This window comes from Cornus florida, unplaced genomic scaffold (genome assembly GCF_030987335.1).
Source record: "Cornus florida cultivar Cherokee Brave unplaced genomic scaffold, ASM3098733v1 CherokeeBrave_3.0.0_Hap2_Chr09, whole genome shotgun sequence".
In the NCBI taxonomy this organism is placed as follows: Eukaryota; Viridiplantae; Streptophyta; class Magnoliopsida; order Cornales; family Cornaceae; genus Cornus; species Cornus florida.
In genome coordinates this window covers 93711285-93728058 of record NW_026775579.1, presented here as the reverse complement: position 1 = coordinate 93728058, position 16774 = coordinate 93711285, and the positions used below count along the sequence as shown (strand labels likewise).

General features: G+C 35.0%; 1 protein-coding gene across 2 annotated transcripts; it reads right to left on the bottom strand.

Annotated features, from left to right (window-relative positions):
• Window positions 1-3098: 3098 nt before the first annotated feature.
• Window positions 3099-13132, bottom strand: LOC132275296 (putative E3 ubiquitin-protein ligase LIN-1). Of its 2 annotated transcripts, XM_059776757.1 has the most exons (17): window positions 12202-13132; window positions 11108-11180; window positions 10429-10707; window positions 10248-10327; window positions 8966-10141; window positions 8090-8231; window positions 7364-7609; window positions 6970-7264; window positions 6223-6344; window positions 5220-5339; window positions 4809-4940; window positions 4597-4719; window positions 4305-4415; window positions 4083-4229; window positions 3893-4015; window positions 3457-3573; window positions 3099-3358 (listed from the first exon to the last, which is right to left on the bottom strand). In XM_059776757.1, the coding sequence occupies exons 1-17, from the start codon at window positions 12966-12968 to the stop codon at window positions 3341-3343; spliced, it is 4071 nt and encodes a 1356-aa protein (XP_059632740.1). In that variant the 5' UTR covers window positions 12969-13132; the 3' UTR covers window positions 3099-3340. The 2 variants fall into 2 exon arrangements, with proteins under 2 accessions (XP_059632740.1, XP_059632741.1); XM_059776758.1 differs by lacking the exon at window positions 10429-10707 and having other exon boundaries at window positions 12202-13130.
• Between the last annotated feature and the right edge of the window lie 3642 nt (window positions 13133-16774).

Sequence of the window (16774 nt, the reverse complement as noted above, 5' to 3'; positions counted from 1 at the left end):
TTAAATTAGTTATTTACCGGAGTAAAAAGGTAATAGATTAGCTGCAGGGTGAGTGCCACATATTTTCCCCAATTGAAGATTTTGGAGCGATTGAGAGAGACCCAGATGAGAGAATTGCTTGAATTTTGGAGTTTCTGAATTTACAAACAGCCTCATGCCGTCACTGTTCATCTTCTTCAACGCGTAAATAATGTGCAATACCCAATTGCAAAACCCTTACACCGATCGCAACCCAAACACCCAACCCATCTGCAGAACTTAACCAATAGTGCTTGCTCGCGCTCCATCACTACCGAGCTATTTCTCATCGCTGATTCAATTCGCGTGCTCGCCGGTAAGTTCCATGTCTGTTCAGTCTGCGCCTTGCTGTTCATTCCATGGCAACAGTTTAGACCTGCGTCCTCGCCGATAAGTTCCATGGCTGTAGTTTAGACTCGCGTGCTCGCCAGTTCACTCACCAACAGTCAGTTTAGACCTACGTGCTCATCGGTAAGTCCCTGCCGTTCGTCGTCGTCGGTTCCTATCATTTAAAATTGGTTTGTCTAAAAATACTCGTGCACTTTTTGTATATATATATTATCACACACACACACACACACGCATATATATATAAACTTTGTTCTTTATTTACAGGCAAAGGGTTACAACGGCAATTTTCCAGGGCAATTTCAGAATTAAAAAAAAAGGACAGCCACGTGCTGACCTTGTGGGCCGGAAAGTGGCCGGAATTACGTTTCAGGGGTTAATTTGCACGATTTGTGTTAATTGTGGTATTAATTTGTTCATTTTTGTAGTCTAATGGGGTAAAATGCCGATTTGTGATAATTTAGAGGGGTTGTTTGCACTTTTGCCTTGTTTTATTAATATTGTTTATGAGAAGATGGAGGGAACAAAATGGTGAGGGAACGAGAATGAGAGGCGGAATGATAGTCGTCACAATGTTCATTTCGGATCTAGTGCAATGAGTATTTCCCAAGGTATTATTACGTAATAATTTAAGTTTTTAAATTCGGTAAAATATTATAATTAATATTAGAGTCTTTTTTTATTTTTTTATTTTTTCATTTAAAGGCACAAAGGCCTAAAGCCAATATGGCAGTACAGAGGCATAAAGCCAAGTCAGAAAAAGGCATACAAATCTTGAAGCAAAATAAAAAAATGAAGAACATATTCTAGATTTGTGGAGGAAATAGAGCCCAACATTCTGCAAACGGAATCACCATGGGAGAACGCAACAAATAGGAGAGACCGAAAGGTTTGGCCATCATCACCGCAACCGCTCCAAAGCTCCAACCATAAGACACTCCAACATCCAATAAACCCCGCACAAGATCAAATCAAGGAGAAAAAGATTAAATCGAGGCGGGAAAAATCAAAACCGACTTAGACAAAAGATCTAGTCGGAAAAAACAACAAATCTGCCCATGTGATTTGAAAACAAACCGAACATGAACAGATCTAGCCGAAGAAAATAAAAAAATGGCATAAAAAAACAACCACGAAGCACACTTATTAAAACACGTTGAGTTTATTACAAACGTGGGAGGCGATCTTCATCTTCCCACTCCCATGGAAGGTAGCAGGGAGGCAGAGTGAAGAAGACGAAGTTGTCTGTTAGAGAGAGAAAGTTAGAGAGAGGTGGGAGAGAAAGTTATTTTAATATTAGACTCAGATTTAGTTATAAATTTCAAAAAATTATAAAAAATAATTATATAAAAACAAACATTTTAAAAAACAAATTTCAAAAACTGTCCATTTAAAATTTTCAGTTCTCAAATATCTAAACCAAACAAGCCTTGACAAAAATAATAATAATAATAATAATAATTTATTATTATTATTTTTTCCTTCGTGTTTGTTAAATTTTTATAGCTTTTTGCTGTTTTGGTATTTGAGACTTTAAGGAGGTCGCACAGGGCTCCAATTTGGGGCAAAAAAATATAAATTTATAAAGGCTTAAATTATTTGTCAAAGAGATGAATTTTTTGTGACAGACAAACCACAGAGGGCGCAACCTAATATAAACTTAGATACGATTTGGGAAAAAAAAAAAATGAAAAGAAAAATATAGAAATATGGATTCATCTTCAAATTCGACTTTGTGTTAATTGGCGCCATATTCACCAAGTCCATAATGCACTCCTTAATCGTGCCCTTTGCTGTACAGCATAAGCATTCCATGATCAGAAAAGCAACACAAATGGGTGGTTCAAAGTCAAGTCTGTAAGAAGGTCAGTTTGTGTTTACTTCTCCAATCATGTAATGAGCATCACATCTCTGATTGACTCACTACTGATTTATTTTTGCATCATACACATATAAATATAGTTTTAAGGATTCTTTTTTTCTCTTCTTCTTTTTTGATTTGATTTTCTTTTATTTTTCTTAAAAGGGAGATTGATAATATTCATATTAGCATATCAATTTGTTGCTTCAACTGTGTTTTAATTGTATTTTTGTATAGGAATTAATCAGAACATCAATATAGGTATTGGGCTACTGTCAATTACAATGTGCAATAGTATTTCAGAACATCAATATTGTGTTTAAATTCATCAATATAGCTGCTACATAATTTGCTTTTTGGTTCTTTTTCTTCACCCAACATGAAGTATAATCTGGGGATGCTTCTCTTATCAGACCTTTTTATTTATTTTATTATTTTTATTTTTTATTTTTAGTGAATTGGAGCAATGCCATTTCTAGCTAAACTTTCAGTTCAAGGTATTTCTCCTCATTCCGATCTCCATTTCTGTCTCAACTATTATTAACTTTGTAAATCCGTTAAAGGACGACTCTCTAGTGTACTGGCACTTCATTACACAGGGTTTTCATAGCCTACTGAAAAAGAAACTACTTGCAGAAGCCCTGTCAATAACATTTCATATTTTCATATGACGTCTGAAATAGGTGCTTTTATTTCCCTCACCAGTGAATTCTCAAGTCGAAGTATTGAAGAGTGAGGATTGTACAATCATGGGGGCAGCGTTGTGGGGTTTCTAAGTCTGCATTGGAAATTTCATGCATTTTTCATGTTTCACCACTTGGCTGTTAATTTAAAATGTCAATTCAAAATTCATTCCATTTGTATTTCATAATTAAATTAGAAAAGATTGGTGCTATTATTCTTTTCAATGTTGAACTGTGGTATACAATTAATTTACAAGGAGATAGTCTTTCAAGGTAACATTACTCTTATCAATCGTATGATAGTCCTCTTCCTTTTCTAGATATATATTTTACAATTGCTTTGTACATGGTAATGTGATTCAATCAAACAAACACATATACTATACTTGACGAAGTTGTAATATAATTTAGGCCACTTCAATTGTTTCTGCTAGAGGGGGATCCAGCCCTGTCAAATGGAGATTGGGATATTGGGTTGAGGAACAACGCATAATAGAAAGAAGATAGCATAAAAAATTTCAAACTAGATGAGTTGAATTACCATACCTTGATTAGTCCACTCTCAGTACCGCATAACACAATGTCATTGGCAGTGAGTAGACTTGTTATCTTGCTGCCAGCTGACAACCTTCCTACTTGTTGCTGTGTCCCTCTCAACCAAATCTGGTTAAAACAATATATTAGAAGTTGAATGCTTGATAGAAGAAATGAGGTCTGTTTACTGGTTTATACCCTATTGATGATCCACTATGAGGGCATTACTGTATCCCCACATGCATTAGATTAGCCATAAATATGTATCGTATTCTCACAACACTCTGAACCTTATTCCTTTCTTCACTTGTCAATGCAATTTACTCCATGACTACATTTATTTGAGCATGTGGTGCCAAAGATCTATTATTGTACACCATGAGTTATGAGTACCTCTGATATTCTCAACCGTAATATTGCAGTTTCTTATTGAAATTATTTTAATCACCTGAAGGACGCTTGTTGATGAACTGCAGTTTAAGTATATGAAGTCCTCCACCACTCCCATTGCCAGCACGTTTGCTCGCTTTGGTACTATTGACATTTGGGGTTTGCTATGTCTTCTCCACTCCTGCATTATTATTTTGATCATTAGGAAGCCTTCTGTAGTAACTCGAAGAACAATTTATCTTCCTTACCTTGATATATGAACCCTCAACAATTGCACTTGCACTATATAACCAGTCTTTATACATTACAATTGAATTGATGGACTTGCTTTGCATGCTCCAACTTTTTGATGGTGCTTTTATCTCTCGCTCCCGATTGTTTGTTACATCTAACTCCTACATTTGTTGATGTATTAGCTAAGAATTCAACCTGTGCATCAGTTTGGTAGCAAAAAAGACTGTCAAACGAACCTGTATGCTTGAATCCATGCAACCTACATAAATTTTCCCATCAATTACTCTTATGCACTTCACACGTTTACTCTTGCAAATGTCTTTGGCTGTTTTTGATGCATCAAACACCTGAAAAGAAGGATCTCTGTGAAGTTAAGTGGTTATCTCAAAATATGAAGGGAGATTAACTTTGATTGTCACCATTCACACGCACACACATACACACACACCACAAAGGACAAATTTGATACCGTCCTATATGTTCATGCTATGTTTGGTAAATGTAATTTGCATCCCATGGAATTAGTACCTTCATCTCATGGCTTTTTGTAATTGCAAAAATCATTTGTCCATGACTATCTAAACCTTGAATCGGTTCCTTCATTGCTATTACTTCAATACACTCCAGTTTCCTTTTGGCAATTTGCCAAATCTGTACCAAAAAATAATAGTGCCGTTTCAGAGGTAGTTCATTCCAATTAAGAATTAAAAGTGATTATTGCAATAAAAAAATTAAGTTACCCGCATTGTTTTATCAGCAGAGCCACTCAACAGACAATCTCCTGGTTCAAAGAGCGAAAAACATGTCACTGCCTTTTTGTGCTCCTTAATGCTCAATAAAAGTGTGGCTGCTTTTCCCTTGATGTCCCACACCTATTTAATACAACCACATCATTGAGTTTTTCCGTCAGCTTTTCTTATATTACAAGCACATGTATAGTGATTTTTCAATCAAGCTCGATGGTTTTGTTTTCATTTTGAATGCAGGGCAGTTGAGGCCTCCACAACCTTAAAAGTTTATCAAATCAACCCATCCAAACATTGACAACTCTAAATTTGTTCCTTAGCAAGAAATGATGTTATGAAGTTGTTAGCATCCAGTAACCAGAAACAGTAGCTTCCTTGGTATGAAAGACCTGGGAGGTTACATACCTTAATTAAACCATCTGCATATCCACTGCAAAGCTGTCCCTTGTAGTAGATAAGTGCAGTCACAGCTCCGCAGCAGTCATTACCAGCTTCCAGAATTTGTGTGTGAACGCAAGATATTCTCTGCTCTTACCATGGAAATGAAACAGACAAGTTAATAAATGATAATTCATCATTGTATGATATTTCAAGTAGACATAATTATCAAATATGTACTATATTTTGATAGTACCACCACAGATTTTAACATAAGGATGCTGCAAATGCATAATGTCAATAATAAAACTTTGGTTCATTCATATCACAATTAATTTGACAATCAAGAAAAACCATTGCTAGTTCTATCTTCTTAAATTATTTGTTTTACAAGTTTACAACAAATTATGATTTTGCGGACAATTTTGTCCAATATTGTCAACTACGCATGGACCACGTTGATGTATAACTTCTTGTTGTCTGATATAATGTTTGACGTCTCTTGTTTTATCCATTTGTTCTACTGATATCATATTGAATTATAATTTACTTATGGAATTATTGCATGATAAGACAGTTGCAATGCTGATTTCCCTTGTTTGAATGCAAAATTGATATATGTTTGCATAGCTGGCTCCATGCCTAAAAGAAGGGTGTAGGGACATTGTCAGCAGCCTCTCTGAATCTTATGAAATTCCTTGCGCATAAATTCCAATTTATTGCTTTGATTTCGCAGGCTGTGGTGAATTCTTGATAGGCTGGAATAAAGGAGAAGAGTTGAGCTTGGTGGTGTTATTTACTCATTCTTTCTGAACATTTCATAATTTTTTTATAGGAGCAGGATTTATTTTGTTGGATTTTACTTTTCCTAATAAGTTACTGTGGTCAATCCCAAAAGGAAATGATGGATTACCTTTGAGCAAATCTACTAGGCAAATAAGAGGTAATTGTTGGGATGCTTCCATTGATTGTCTTTAAAAGAAATACTGGTGATCTATATAAAAAACCTGAATTGTGCTAGTAGACTCACCCAAATATTGGGCAGGAAATAATCAGCCACCTTTAGCAATTCCTCTGCCATCCATGTTATATTTGAAAGTCGTCTTAGTGACTCCCTTACTCCTTCTGAGAAATGTAGTAGTCTTTGCATACCTGCAGAAAGAAATTCCAATCTAAAACTTGTGTATAAACATGAAGAGACAAAGCATTTTTCTTTATTATGTTTTATAAAGATTCAACAACCATCAGCTATGGCCTTTGGTCTTTAGGAGGAAGTGACACGAGCTTTTTACATAGTTTGGTGAAACTATCTCGGAGTTTATGATTGACTTGTTCATGCTGGACATGTATCTAATGGGTCAAATTTGTTGATTGTAACGTGTCTTTGAGAGACCTGAGTACTTTCTACCAGTTCTAATGCGTCAATATTTTTCAATTATCTGCAACAGTATTAGATAAATTTTTTAATTTAGGGGAATTTTTTGGACATTTTATGAAACTGAAATAACTCACTCCATTTTTTATTTAATAGCATTGTAAAGCATTAGTCTGCCACTTGCACTAAACCTATAGAACTCAATAAACCCCAATAAATACTGTTGTTCATAACTATTGATTGACCTTCTGAACGAACAATTTTATAGATTTATTCCTTTCATACTAGATCTTTACGGATGGCTCCACAGTTCATAGTTGGTTCATGTTTTTCCATTTAATTAGTACTTTCATACTTATGTTCCTGTATAGCACTTATTATTCTCTTCACCGAAGGCATTACCTTTACCAGAGGCATAGTTATAGATACATAGACATGCTAAGAGTCTGTCTTCAAGCTCCAATCCAGGATGCAAAAATTGCTCAACTGTACTTAGCAAGATCTCACATGCAGAATATCTCACGTTATCTGGGCTCGTCGCAATCTCACATCCAAGCCATGCAATAGCTGTGAGACAGTCTCGAGAAACCATCTTTATCTTGCTCTTTAGGCCCTTCTCCAACACATGGAAGACAGGATTCCCACTTCTAATAATGCGTCTTGCAACCTTGCTGCACCATGTGTCTGTGGCAGCATCCTGCCAGTTCATGCAGCTTTCTTATAAATGGAACATAGGTGACTGAGTTGTAGATTATAGTTTTACACTATGCCGTATTAAATTTTCATCACTGCTCACCTGGAGGCTTTGATCCAACCAGTCAAAGTTTCTTATCATATTCCTATGCTGCAGTGAGGTCAAACCTGCTTTTTTTAGCAACCATGCTACTGTATACGGTTCCCCAGTCCAGGCATAAGTTCCACCAAGATTTGACAGAATAAATGCTGATAATTGCTGGTCAGCAGAGTTTTCCTCACATGTTACCGACTCCAGGAGTACCTCCATGGCCTCTTCTCTGAATATACTTCTACTAGATAAGTCTTCCTGAAAAATGTTCATCATTCAACTGTCAGTAAACTCTCTAGTTGTAATGTAAAGGCCAGACTAGAGGCATCATGATTCAAATTCTTACTTTAACTGGAGAAGTTATCCAGTTTGACTATCAGTCATGCCAATGTGGTGGCAATGTGATTAATCATTTGTAGGTCCTATGAAAATGCTGTAATCACAGTGGCCATCACACACTGGATAGCTAAGAGTTAAATATTTTAACACCATCTACTCTGAAATCCTATGTTTTTAGAGAGAGTGTTACTTCAATTATTTCTATCCTCCAACACGCCCCCTCACATGTGGCTAGATTTTAAATTACAAGCTAGTTTGTTATTATTTATAAACTAAATTATAATTAGAAAAGAGGATTTATTGAAGACTGGGTAGTTCGATAAAAGCAATCTCGTGTTAGCCTGGATGTTTATAGATATAACCTGTAAAAAATCATAACCTACAAATTATAGAACTTACCAGTGCGACTAATTGAAGCAACAGATTTGCTGCCAAAAGTTTGTACTCAGGTTGTGATTGTTGAATTAGGAGCAATAATATTTGCATATTGTTGATGCTTCCTTCTTTTCGTATCTGCTGCAAAAGACTAATGCTTGATGACCTGTTATAAATTAGAAATAAATCTGTTAAGGATATTTTGCCATGGGGATTATGCTGTGAGAATATGCAGCTTTCAATCCTAAACAAATGTATAACAGATGACTCTATCTGATTTTTTTTTTTGGTTGTTTCTTTGTTCAAGTAAAAGTATATCTCCAAAATGGCACCAAGGGGCCAAAACACGTCACATGCAGGGTATGCAGGGTTAGACATAACTAAGTTTCTTCCACATGCGTTTTATGCAAGAGCAGACAAAAAATAAGGTCCTTCTACAAACACTGATCACCTATAGAATATACAAAGAAAAGATAGAATTAGGGAACTTCCCAGATATTCAGAAATGGAAGGAAAAAAAGATACACACTTTCTGATATCTTCACAAAAAGATGGGGTGTACAATTAATGAAGAAACCCTCGTCTATGACATCCATATAATTAGGTTCATACTGATTTTATTTTATTTTCTTTTCTTTTGGAAGGTTAAGCAATTGTATATATAAGGAGTACATTCAGTTTTGGTAATGTCAGGGACGCTTGGATGAAGCTGGATTTTGAAAATTAAATAATTTTGATCTTTATTGAGTCACAACATATGGACATGTTTTTCACAAAGTGGTACACGTTTGGAGTGACTAGTTTATCATAATCATGTTTTTCATCTTCAGTTCTTATGGAACTATATTTACATACTACCATAACATGTAAAGTACTGAACTTAAACTTTTTTGCTCATACCTTGGCATGCGAAGGAGTTCATGAAAAAATTCCAGAGCGATGTACTTTGCACGCTTCTGCTTACTACTTAGGAGGGAGAGAAATGGAGCCACAGGAGTGAATTGCGATATATGTTTTCTGCATTGTCCATCAAACCGCATACATCTCACAAGAATAGTGGCCAGAGCAATAACCTCTTCCAGATGATTATTTCTTGGGACATCAATGAGGCGAGAAAGTATTTGTGGAGAATTAATTGCAGCCAAGTGCATGTTATTTGTAGCATAATCAAATGCAGTTACTAATACTTCAATAATCATCAATGATGCAGCAGGAGGAGCCAGCAGAAGTGATGCTAGGCTACTCTTATAGCTGTTTGAAGCACACACGACCTTTACTAGTGCTGGTAAAAGTTCTAAACTCTTAATTTCAGTAGGAGATGGATTTATTAAATGGATAAGAATAGCTGCCTCATATACATTCCCTTTTAAGGCACTTGCCAAATCAGACAACTGTAAACCTTTCCTCTTTATGTCTTCTATGAGTGCCTTGTTCCCCAAAATGATAGTTGATAGTATAGACACTGCTGCCCTTATTATCCCCTCTTCTTTGGAAGATGAAATAGCCATTAGCAGTTGATCCAAAATTACGTCCTTCAAGAGAGCATATTTTACTCCTTCCTTTTTGTCCAACATTTCATATATTCCTGTAATTTCAACTGCGTAATCTTCATTATATTTTTCTAATCCCTCCGAGAAGCATAGCTTCGAAATTGCTTTCTCAATTATCCCCACTGGTTCAATGAGGGAGCCTTTTTCAGGATGTGAACAGACTTCTAAGTTGTTTTGGCTACTTGAGTGTTCTCTTCTCCTTGCAGAGCTTTTTCCGCAATCCATCTGTGTGAACTGATAATTCTGCAGAGCCATAGATTCCATATGACTGAAGTGCTGGGAATCAGGTAGGTACATTCTCCTCTGAAATTTCCCTCCTTTTACATGGCAATCCCAAAGAGAATGTGAATTCATGTCTGTTAGTTCCAATATGGATAAATCCAGATCACTGGAACCGGAGAATATTCCAGAAATGAACTTCATGACATTTCCTTTATTGGATTCTTCTTGCATTGGACGCCCTGGAGCTTGTGCCAAAGAAACTGTGCACTTTGTATTCAGTATCGAGCAAGGAGCTTGCTTCTTCCTGTACAGGTTTTTGCAATTAGATACAAAATTATACTATAATTTGAAGCTGTATATGAAAGTCAAGGTATCAAAATTAGAAGTGTATATGTGATTGTGGACCAAACTGATTGTAGATTTCTAGTTGTTGATCATTAGCATTTGTTCTAACGATTCTGACTGAGCTTTCAGTTTCTTGCGCATATTCCTGTTTCAGAAAGAGACAAGTAAGCATTGTATACTTTTAGTTCTAGAATGTAACACAAAAGTACAGGCATTCATGTTCTAGATGTTTTGTTAAATACTCACTCCCGGGCAATATGGTGTTCTTTCTGCAATTACATCAAAATCACCTTCATCTGTAGAACTTTTGTCACATGAATCCCGGCAAATTGGTGTATAATCTGACTCAGATTCCTGTAACATATCTTTGATGCATTTGATATTTGAGTTTCTTTTATTATCCCTACTATAAACATGTTCCAAATTTCCCACTTGTAACTCTGGAATCACCTCAAACGCCTTAGGCTTCTCTGCCGTGTCATCACTTAAATATGCTTGAGGATAGAGTGGATGCACCTTCTCAAACTGCGTTGATTTTTATGTATAGAATACAAATTGAAACAAAGATATTATTAGAGGAGAAGCTAGACGTCTTATTAGTGTATTTTCTAAGTCCAAAAAGGTGTCATTGGTTAAACACTGAACTGGGCATCTGCATTTTTTATTAGTTCTAACTTCAAAACTTATCAGTACGTCCAGATATGCCTATATATATCTATACAGTGTTTTTTTTACTACACTAGCTATATTTCCATGTCTTCCTTTTGTTCACAACCTGAAACTAGTTGATTAATAGAATTTTACACTAAAGCTTTAATGCAAGTTCTGCAGTAAGTACACGTGAGGAAATTAAATGTTTTGACCTAAACGCAGTCAGATTAGATTGATAAACTAGTATTTGACGAAGAAAATAGTGACGGCTTACATTTTCATAGGTTCGAAAGCTGTTTCCACCATCATATGAATTTGAAGAGTTGGTGCTTGTGGTTTCTTTATTCCTGTCCACGAACAACAAATGGTGATGAGATCTCGCAGGAATTAGAAAATCTAGAATATCTACTTCAATTAGTTCCATCCAGTTTCTATGAACCAAATTAGTTTAGAAGATACATTAAGGAAATGATATACACTTCATTACTTATCAAAAAAAAAAAAAATTAGTTCCATCCAGTTTCTATGAACCAAATTAGTTTAGAAGATACATTAAGGAAATGATATACACTTCATCAGTTTAAGCACACAGAATTCGTTCTTTGTTGAGGAAAATTCCTACTGGTCTCCTATGTAATAGGAGTTGTTTCTATTTATCTTTCTGATGCAAGTCAGTTTCCTGAAAGTAGCTAGTTATACCCCTGTGATTGATATGCATATGTTCCCTAAAGATTAAGAACAACTACCATTGCTGCACTAACAATTCATTTCTTTTTCTTTTAGCTTTTACGCAATTTTTCTAAATTTACTTTCCTTTAAGACAAACAAGCTATAAATTATGATTCAATAATGCTGATTAATAAAATGTGAGTGATAGTGATCTTAAAAGTTAGTTCCTGTCAAATCAATGAAGAGGATTTAACTGAGTTCCCTATCTTGTTTGTGTGAATGTTCTGCAGTACATTGTTACATGTTTCTCAAGGATTATTTTGGTTATTCTATCTTGCCATACATCAGCAATTTGTTGATACTGCAAATTGGAATTCTTTCCAGCTAACTTCTTTTATTTTCTCTCTCCCCCATCCCTTCCGTTTTTAGCCTTGCAAGGTGGTCCTTGCTGATTCACATGGGATTCCTCGTGCCCCATGCTACTCAGGTCAGAGCATAAGCTAGTGATGCTTTCGGCTACTGGCCTTCAATTCTACGAGGATGATGAGTCATAAATCAAAAGAGCATCTTCTTTTATGGGATGCTAACTATCTCGTTAACCTACTAATGGTTTTAAACTCTCAAATGTCAAATTGGAGCTAATGAGCTAAATGTTTCATCAACTGCAGAATTCATGACAGGCGTTGATGGAAAACTTACATAACAAAATGTTGTGGATCATCGTCAGCTGAAGCAATACCTCTTCTTCTGCAGTACTTTTGAGGGGTCTCTCCATATGACATGACCTGATAATATGTCATCCAGGCCTTATATCTGCTTGCCATCTGCCTCATCTCCTCACCGATCTCGTCCTCATGGAAATCCATGAGAGAGGCTGATTCCAAGCTGCTTCTTGCAGCCGCTTCCTGCCTTTCAGACATAATACACGAAGGAAATAGACTTTCACATAGTTTTGGTACAAATTCTGTCTGGACAAGTCTTGGGGAGACCGAAAGAGCTTGCAGAAAATGCAGTGCAACCTGGCACTCATCCCTTTGGAGCTTCCAGACCACAGAGAGGTAAAAGTAGGAGCAACAAACCAAGTAACGGTTTGAAATTCCCACTGTGACTCCGTGCTCATCGAGCAATGCCGGGACTTGAAGCAATTTCTCTGAATTCTTCAGCCGGGAGGTCTTCTCTTCTGGGCTTTTCGTCTTTATTGCAGCTTCAACACTCTCAATACCCCAATAAAGATTTGATAGTACTGACTGCTCGGAGAATTCAAAGAATTCTTGCTTTTGAATCTTGAGCTTAGAAGTGCATTTCTGTTTCAAAGATTTTCGGGTTTTGGTGTCTGCAAGGAACTCATTGATGTGCTGATTGATTGAATTGACGAGCACCCGTATTGTCTCGGGTTCTACTCTCTCATGATCATGAATAGAAACTAAGGAAGAAGAAGAGATGGAAGCCACTGGATCGCGAGACATGTTGGTCTCGTGTGAAAGAGGAGAATAGCGTAGGAGATAAGAAGTGGAGAGGGATGGAGAGAGAAATAGAGGTTTTGAAGGTTTGAAACACTCCTCGTGACTGATTGAACCATTTTCCAATATTCATTGGTCCCTCTTTAGCTCCATTGTTGCTACAGACAAAAGCTTGGCCGTTACTTCCACCGAAGGAGATATGGGAAATAATACAAACATTTCAGAGTTTTTACCTCTACAGTCATGAAGGTGAGCCTCCGTACGTCCCTTGTTATTTTATCTCTTGATAATGCTGCAATTATTTAAATTGGTATAATTTCTTTACTTTAAAAACATGATACAACTCTCTTTTAACAAGGTATTAGGCTGTACTGATCAATATCATAGTTCACAGCCAAAGAAAAATAAAATAAAAATATAAAGTTTGTATTCATTGCTACATTGGTGTTCCATTGTGGGATTTGGAGGGATAGTGAGAGAAAAGAAAAGAAATGATAGTGTTCATCGTGTTTGGGTTGTTTAAAATGAAATAAAAGAAATGATAGTTATCCTTTCTTATTCCTCGTATACTATCCTCTAAAAAATGAAAAGATTGGGAGGGAAATAATAGTGGATTAAGTAGGGTTTGTTTGGTTTGTAATTCTGAAAACATTTATTAAGAATTCATATAATAGAAAATTGTGTTCAGAGAACTATAAAATATTTATCTGAAAACAGACATTTTTATAACCGAGTTTTCAGAAAATTGAATCAAGCAGAATTTTATGTGCAGTGTTCTGTTTTCAAAACTGAAAATAGAAAACGGTTCGGTAATATTTTATACTTAACGATTAGAAACTGAAAATTATTATTCCACTCATGTCCTACCTAATTAAAAGGGATGTGATTTTGCATCCATATAACTTTCAGGATATATGGATGCAATTAACATGCTCATTGTTTTTGGGGTTAGAATGTATTATATTTTAATTTTGTTTATGTTATTTATACACAGGGAAATATTGTGTCAGGTAACTGGACAGTGAAAGTAAAACTTTATAATAACTTATTCATAACTTTATAATAACCGGTATGAACGCCAATCTTACATTGTTGTGATGTATTATTCTATTTTGTTGAGTCAACATTTAGATCGATCAATTAAATAGAAAGAAAAGGCATCTTGTGACTTTCCTCACTTGGATTTTATGCTAGGAGATGGTCCAATTTATTTAGAAAACTTTGGAAGTATTTAAGCATACAACCGTGTTTTCATTCTCACACCATATTGCTGTACTTGGCTCTCTTGTGATTCGTACACATGCCTCATATTGACTTGTCAGTACTAGTTTGGGGCTCATCATATGAGCTTCACCATCAAATGAATGGGTTGGGTATATATATTTTTATTTTATTTATTTCTCTCTTGTCAGATATCATTGGCTGTTCACAGACTTGTATCATTCCACATATAATGCATACACCAATTTAATATTTTATTTGGTTTGATCAATGTCACGACACACCCTTAACTTTCAAAAAAGGAAAGTCACAAAATATACCCTTTGTTAGTGACCCTTCTTCACACCCAAAATCTATAAAGGTAAGATTATTTAATATATTATTTACTTTGATCAATGTCCCACACGCTAACTTTCAAAAATGAAATGTCAGAAATACCATTTTGTTAATGACCCTTGTTCAAATGCAAAATCTATAAAATTATACTGCCGCTCCCCCACAATAACTGTCAATTTTAAAAATTTAAAAATTTTAATTCATTACCATTTTTTATTTTTGAATCATTTAATGTTATTTTTATTCATATTTTTTTAATATACTTATATACTATCTATATCTCAAATTAAAAATTTATTTTGATAACTTTGACTAAAAAAAATTGAGAGTCAAAATTTGGGATTTTTTTATTTTTTTTTGGGTGGGTTTAATTTTACGAATACAAAGTTAGAGATTTTTTTTTTTTATTTAATTTTTTTTTTTCATCACGAATACAAAACTAGAGATGAGATTCTTTTTTAATTGTCGTTTTGTTTGGTTTTGCTGAAGAGGGTGAGGCTGTCGTGAAAGAGACGTAACCCAAAACAGGACCAGAACCCTATGGTAGGTCAATTTGTCAATGACCTCAAAAGTGAACCATAATAGGAAATTCATCCACTACTCCCCCACTTTCTTTTGAATTTTTGAACAGTGATTGATTCCTTGCAATTATACATATAAATACACGTGTACATATAAATAAATATAGTACATGTTAATTTCCAGCGTTTTACCAAAGCATTTTAAGTCTACATGCAAATCCATTACACATCGTTCCGGTTTACACTTGTATAGACTAACTCATTGCACAAGGACTAACTCATTGCACAAGACTTTAATTGTTGTGAAGTCTGAAAATCTTACCCTTGTAAAATAAAAAAAAAAATAAAAAAATAAAAAATCCCTTTTTCATGTTTCAAACCCTAACATTCAGGTCACAAGATTCGGAGCCTTAACTTCTCGGTTACAAGGAATATATAGTTTGTTAATGAAAGGTGGTGTCATCCAAATTCGAAGGTTACGATTTCTTCATATAGGAGATGGGCCCCCTAATACAGATGGATGGACCCAAGTTTTGTCTGTCACGGACACAAAATTTGTAGTTGGATTTTCCATTGATATTTTTTGGATCTTCTATCAAACTCACATGTACTCTTATCATTTTGACAAAGAAGACAACACGTTGATTGCTTCCCTTCTAAGTCTAAAACTTAATTATAGTCATATGGCATGTTAATGAACATTGCTAATGTCTCCTATATTATGCAAAAATCACCGACCTTTATTTCAAGGAGTGGACTAGTTGGTTGAAACGACTCCATTTCACATTGTCATACATACATACATATATATATATATATATCTCAATTATATGGCTACTATGGTAGGGAAAAGGTTAAATGTGATTGAGAAATGATGTCTAGATTTGTAAGCATGTGTTTGTCATTGATTAAGCAATTAATTGTTTTAAGAATTCTTATGAATCCTGGATTTCAGTGCGTGGATGGTTGTTAGCAAATAATCATTGCACGTCACGAGTGTGTTAAAAGAAAAACTCCTATAGAGAAAGCATCAAATCTAGCAGGAAAGTTTTGAATGAAAATGATTCATGAAGCTCTTGAGATTACCATAATAACAAGCCATCTTTTGGATTCTACCGATGAGTGGGAACTGAAAATGATGTAATTATTGTCAAGAAGCCCTCTTGTCAAGAACCAGTATTTTATTTTATTTTTTAATTAAATATTGAATTGAAAAGGATCTTAAGATTTACAAATGTTGCGACAAAATCAAAAGGATTCAACTAATTTTTTTATTTTTTTATTATTTTAAAGCTAACTAAAAATGATTGGAATTTGAATACACTTTAGGCCACCTCCGGAAAATTTTCCTTGTAATTATTACGCGCTTGTGAGAGATGGACGGCTGTAGATTACAAGATATTCTAATTAGCTCGAAATCACTATTCAGAATATTTTTTTCATAACTTAATTAAACTGTTGGGGCTCACACAGGGCTATGTAAGTATTTAGTTATCCCACTTCCTCAATGAATACTGATTATTGGGTCTAGTTGGTTTAATTTTTAGCTGAGGTTGTAACTTGAGTAAGGTAACTCGAACTCAATTTGAGTCTAGCTTGATTTTTCAGGACAATTATTTTTATAATTAGGGTTGGTTTTCGGTTGAAAAAATTCAATCCAAATTTAATTAGGATTGGATTTGGGTTGAAGTGCTAGCAACCTGAACCAACTCAAACCCGAATTCTAATAGTATT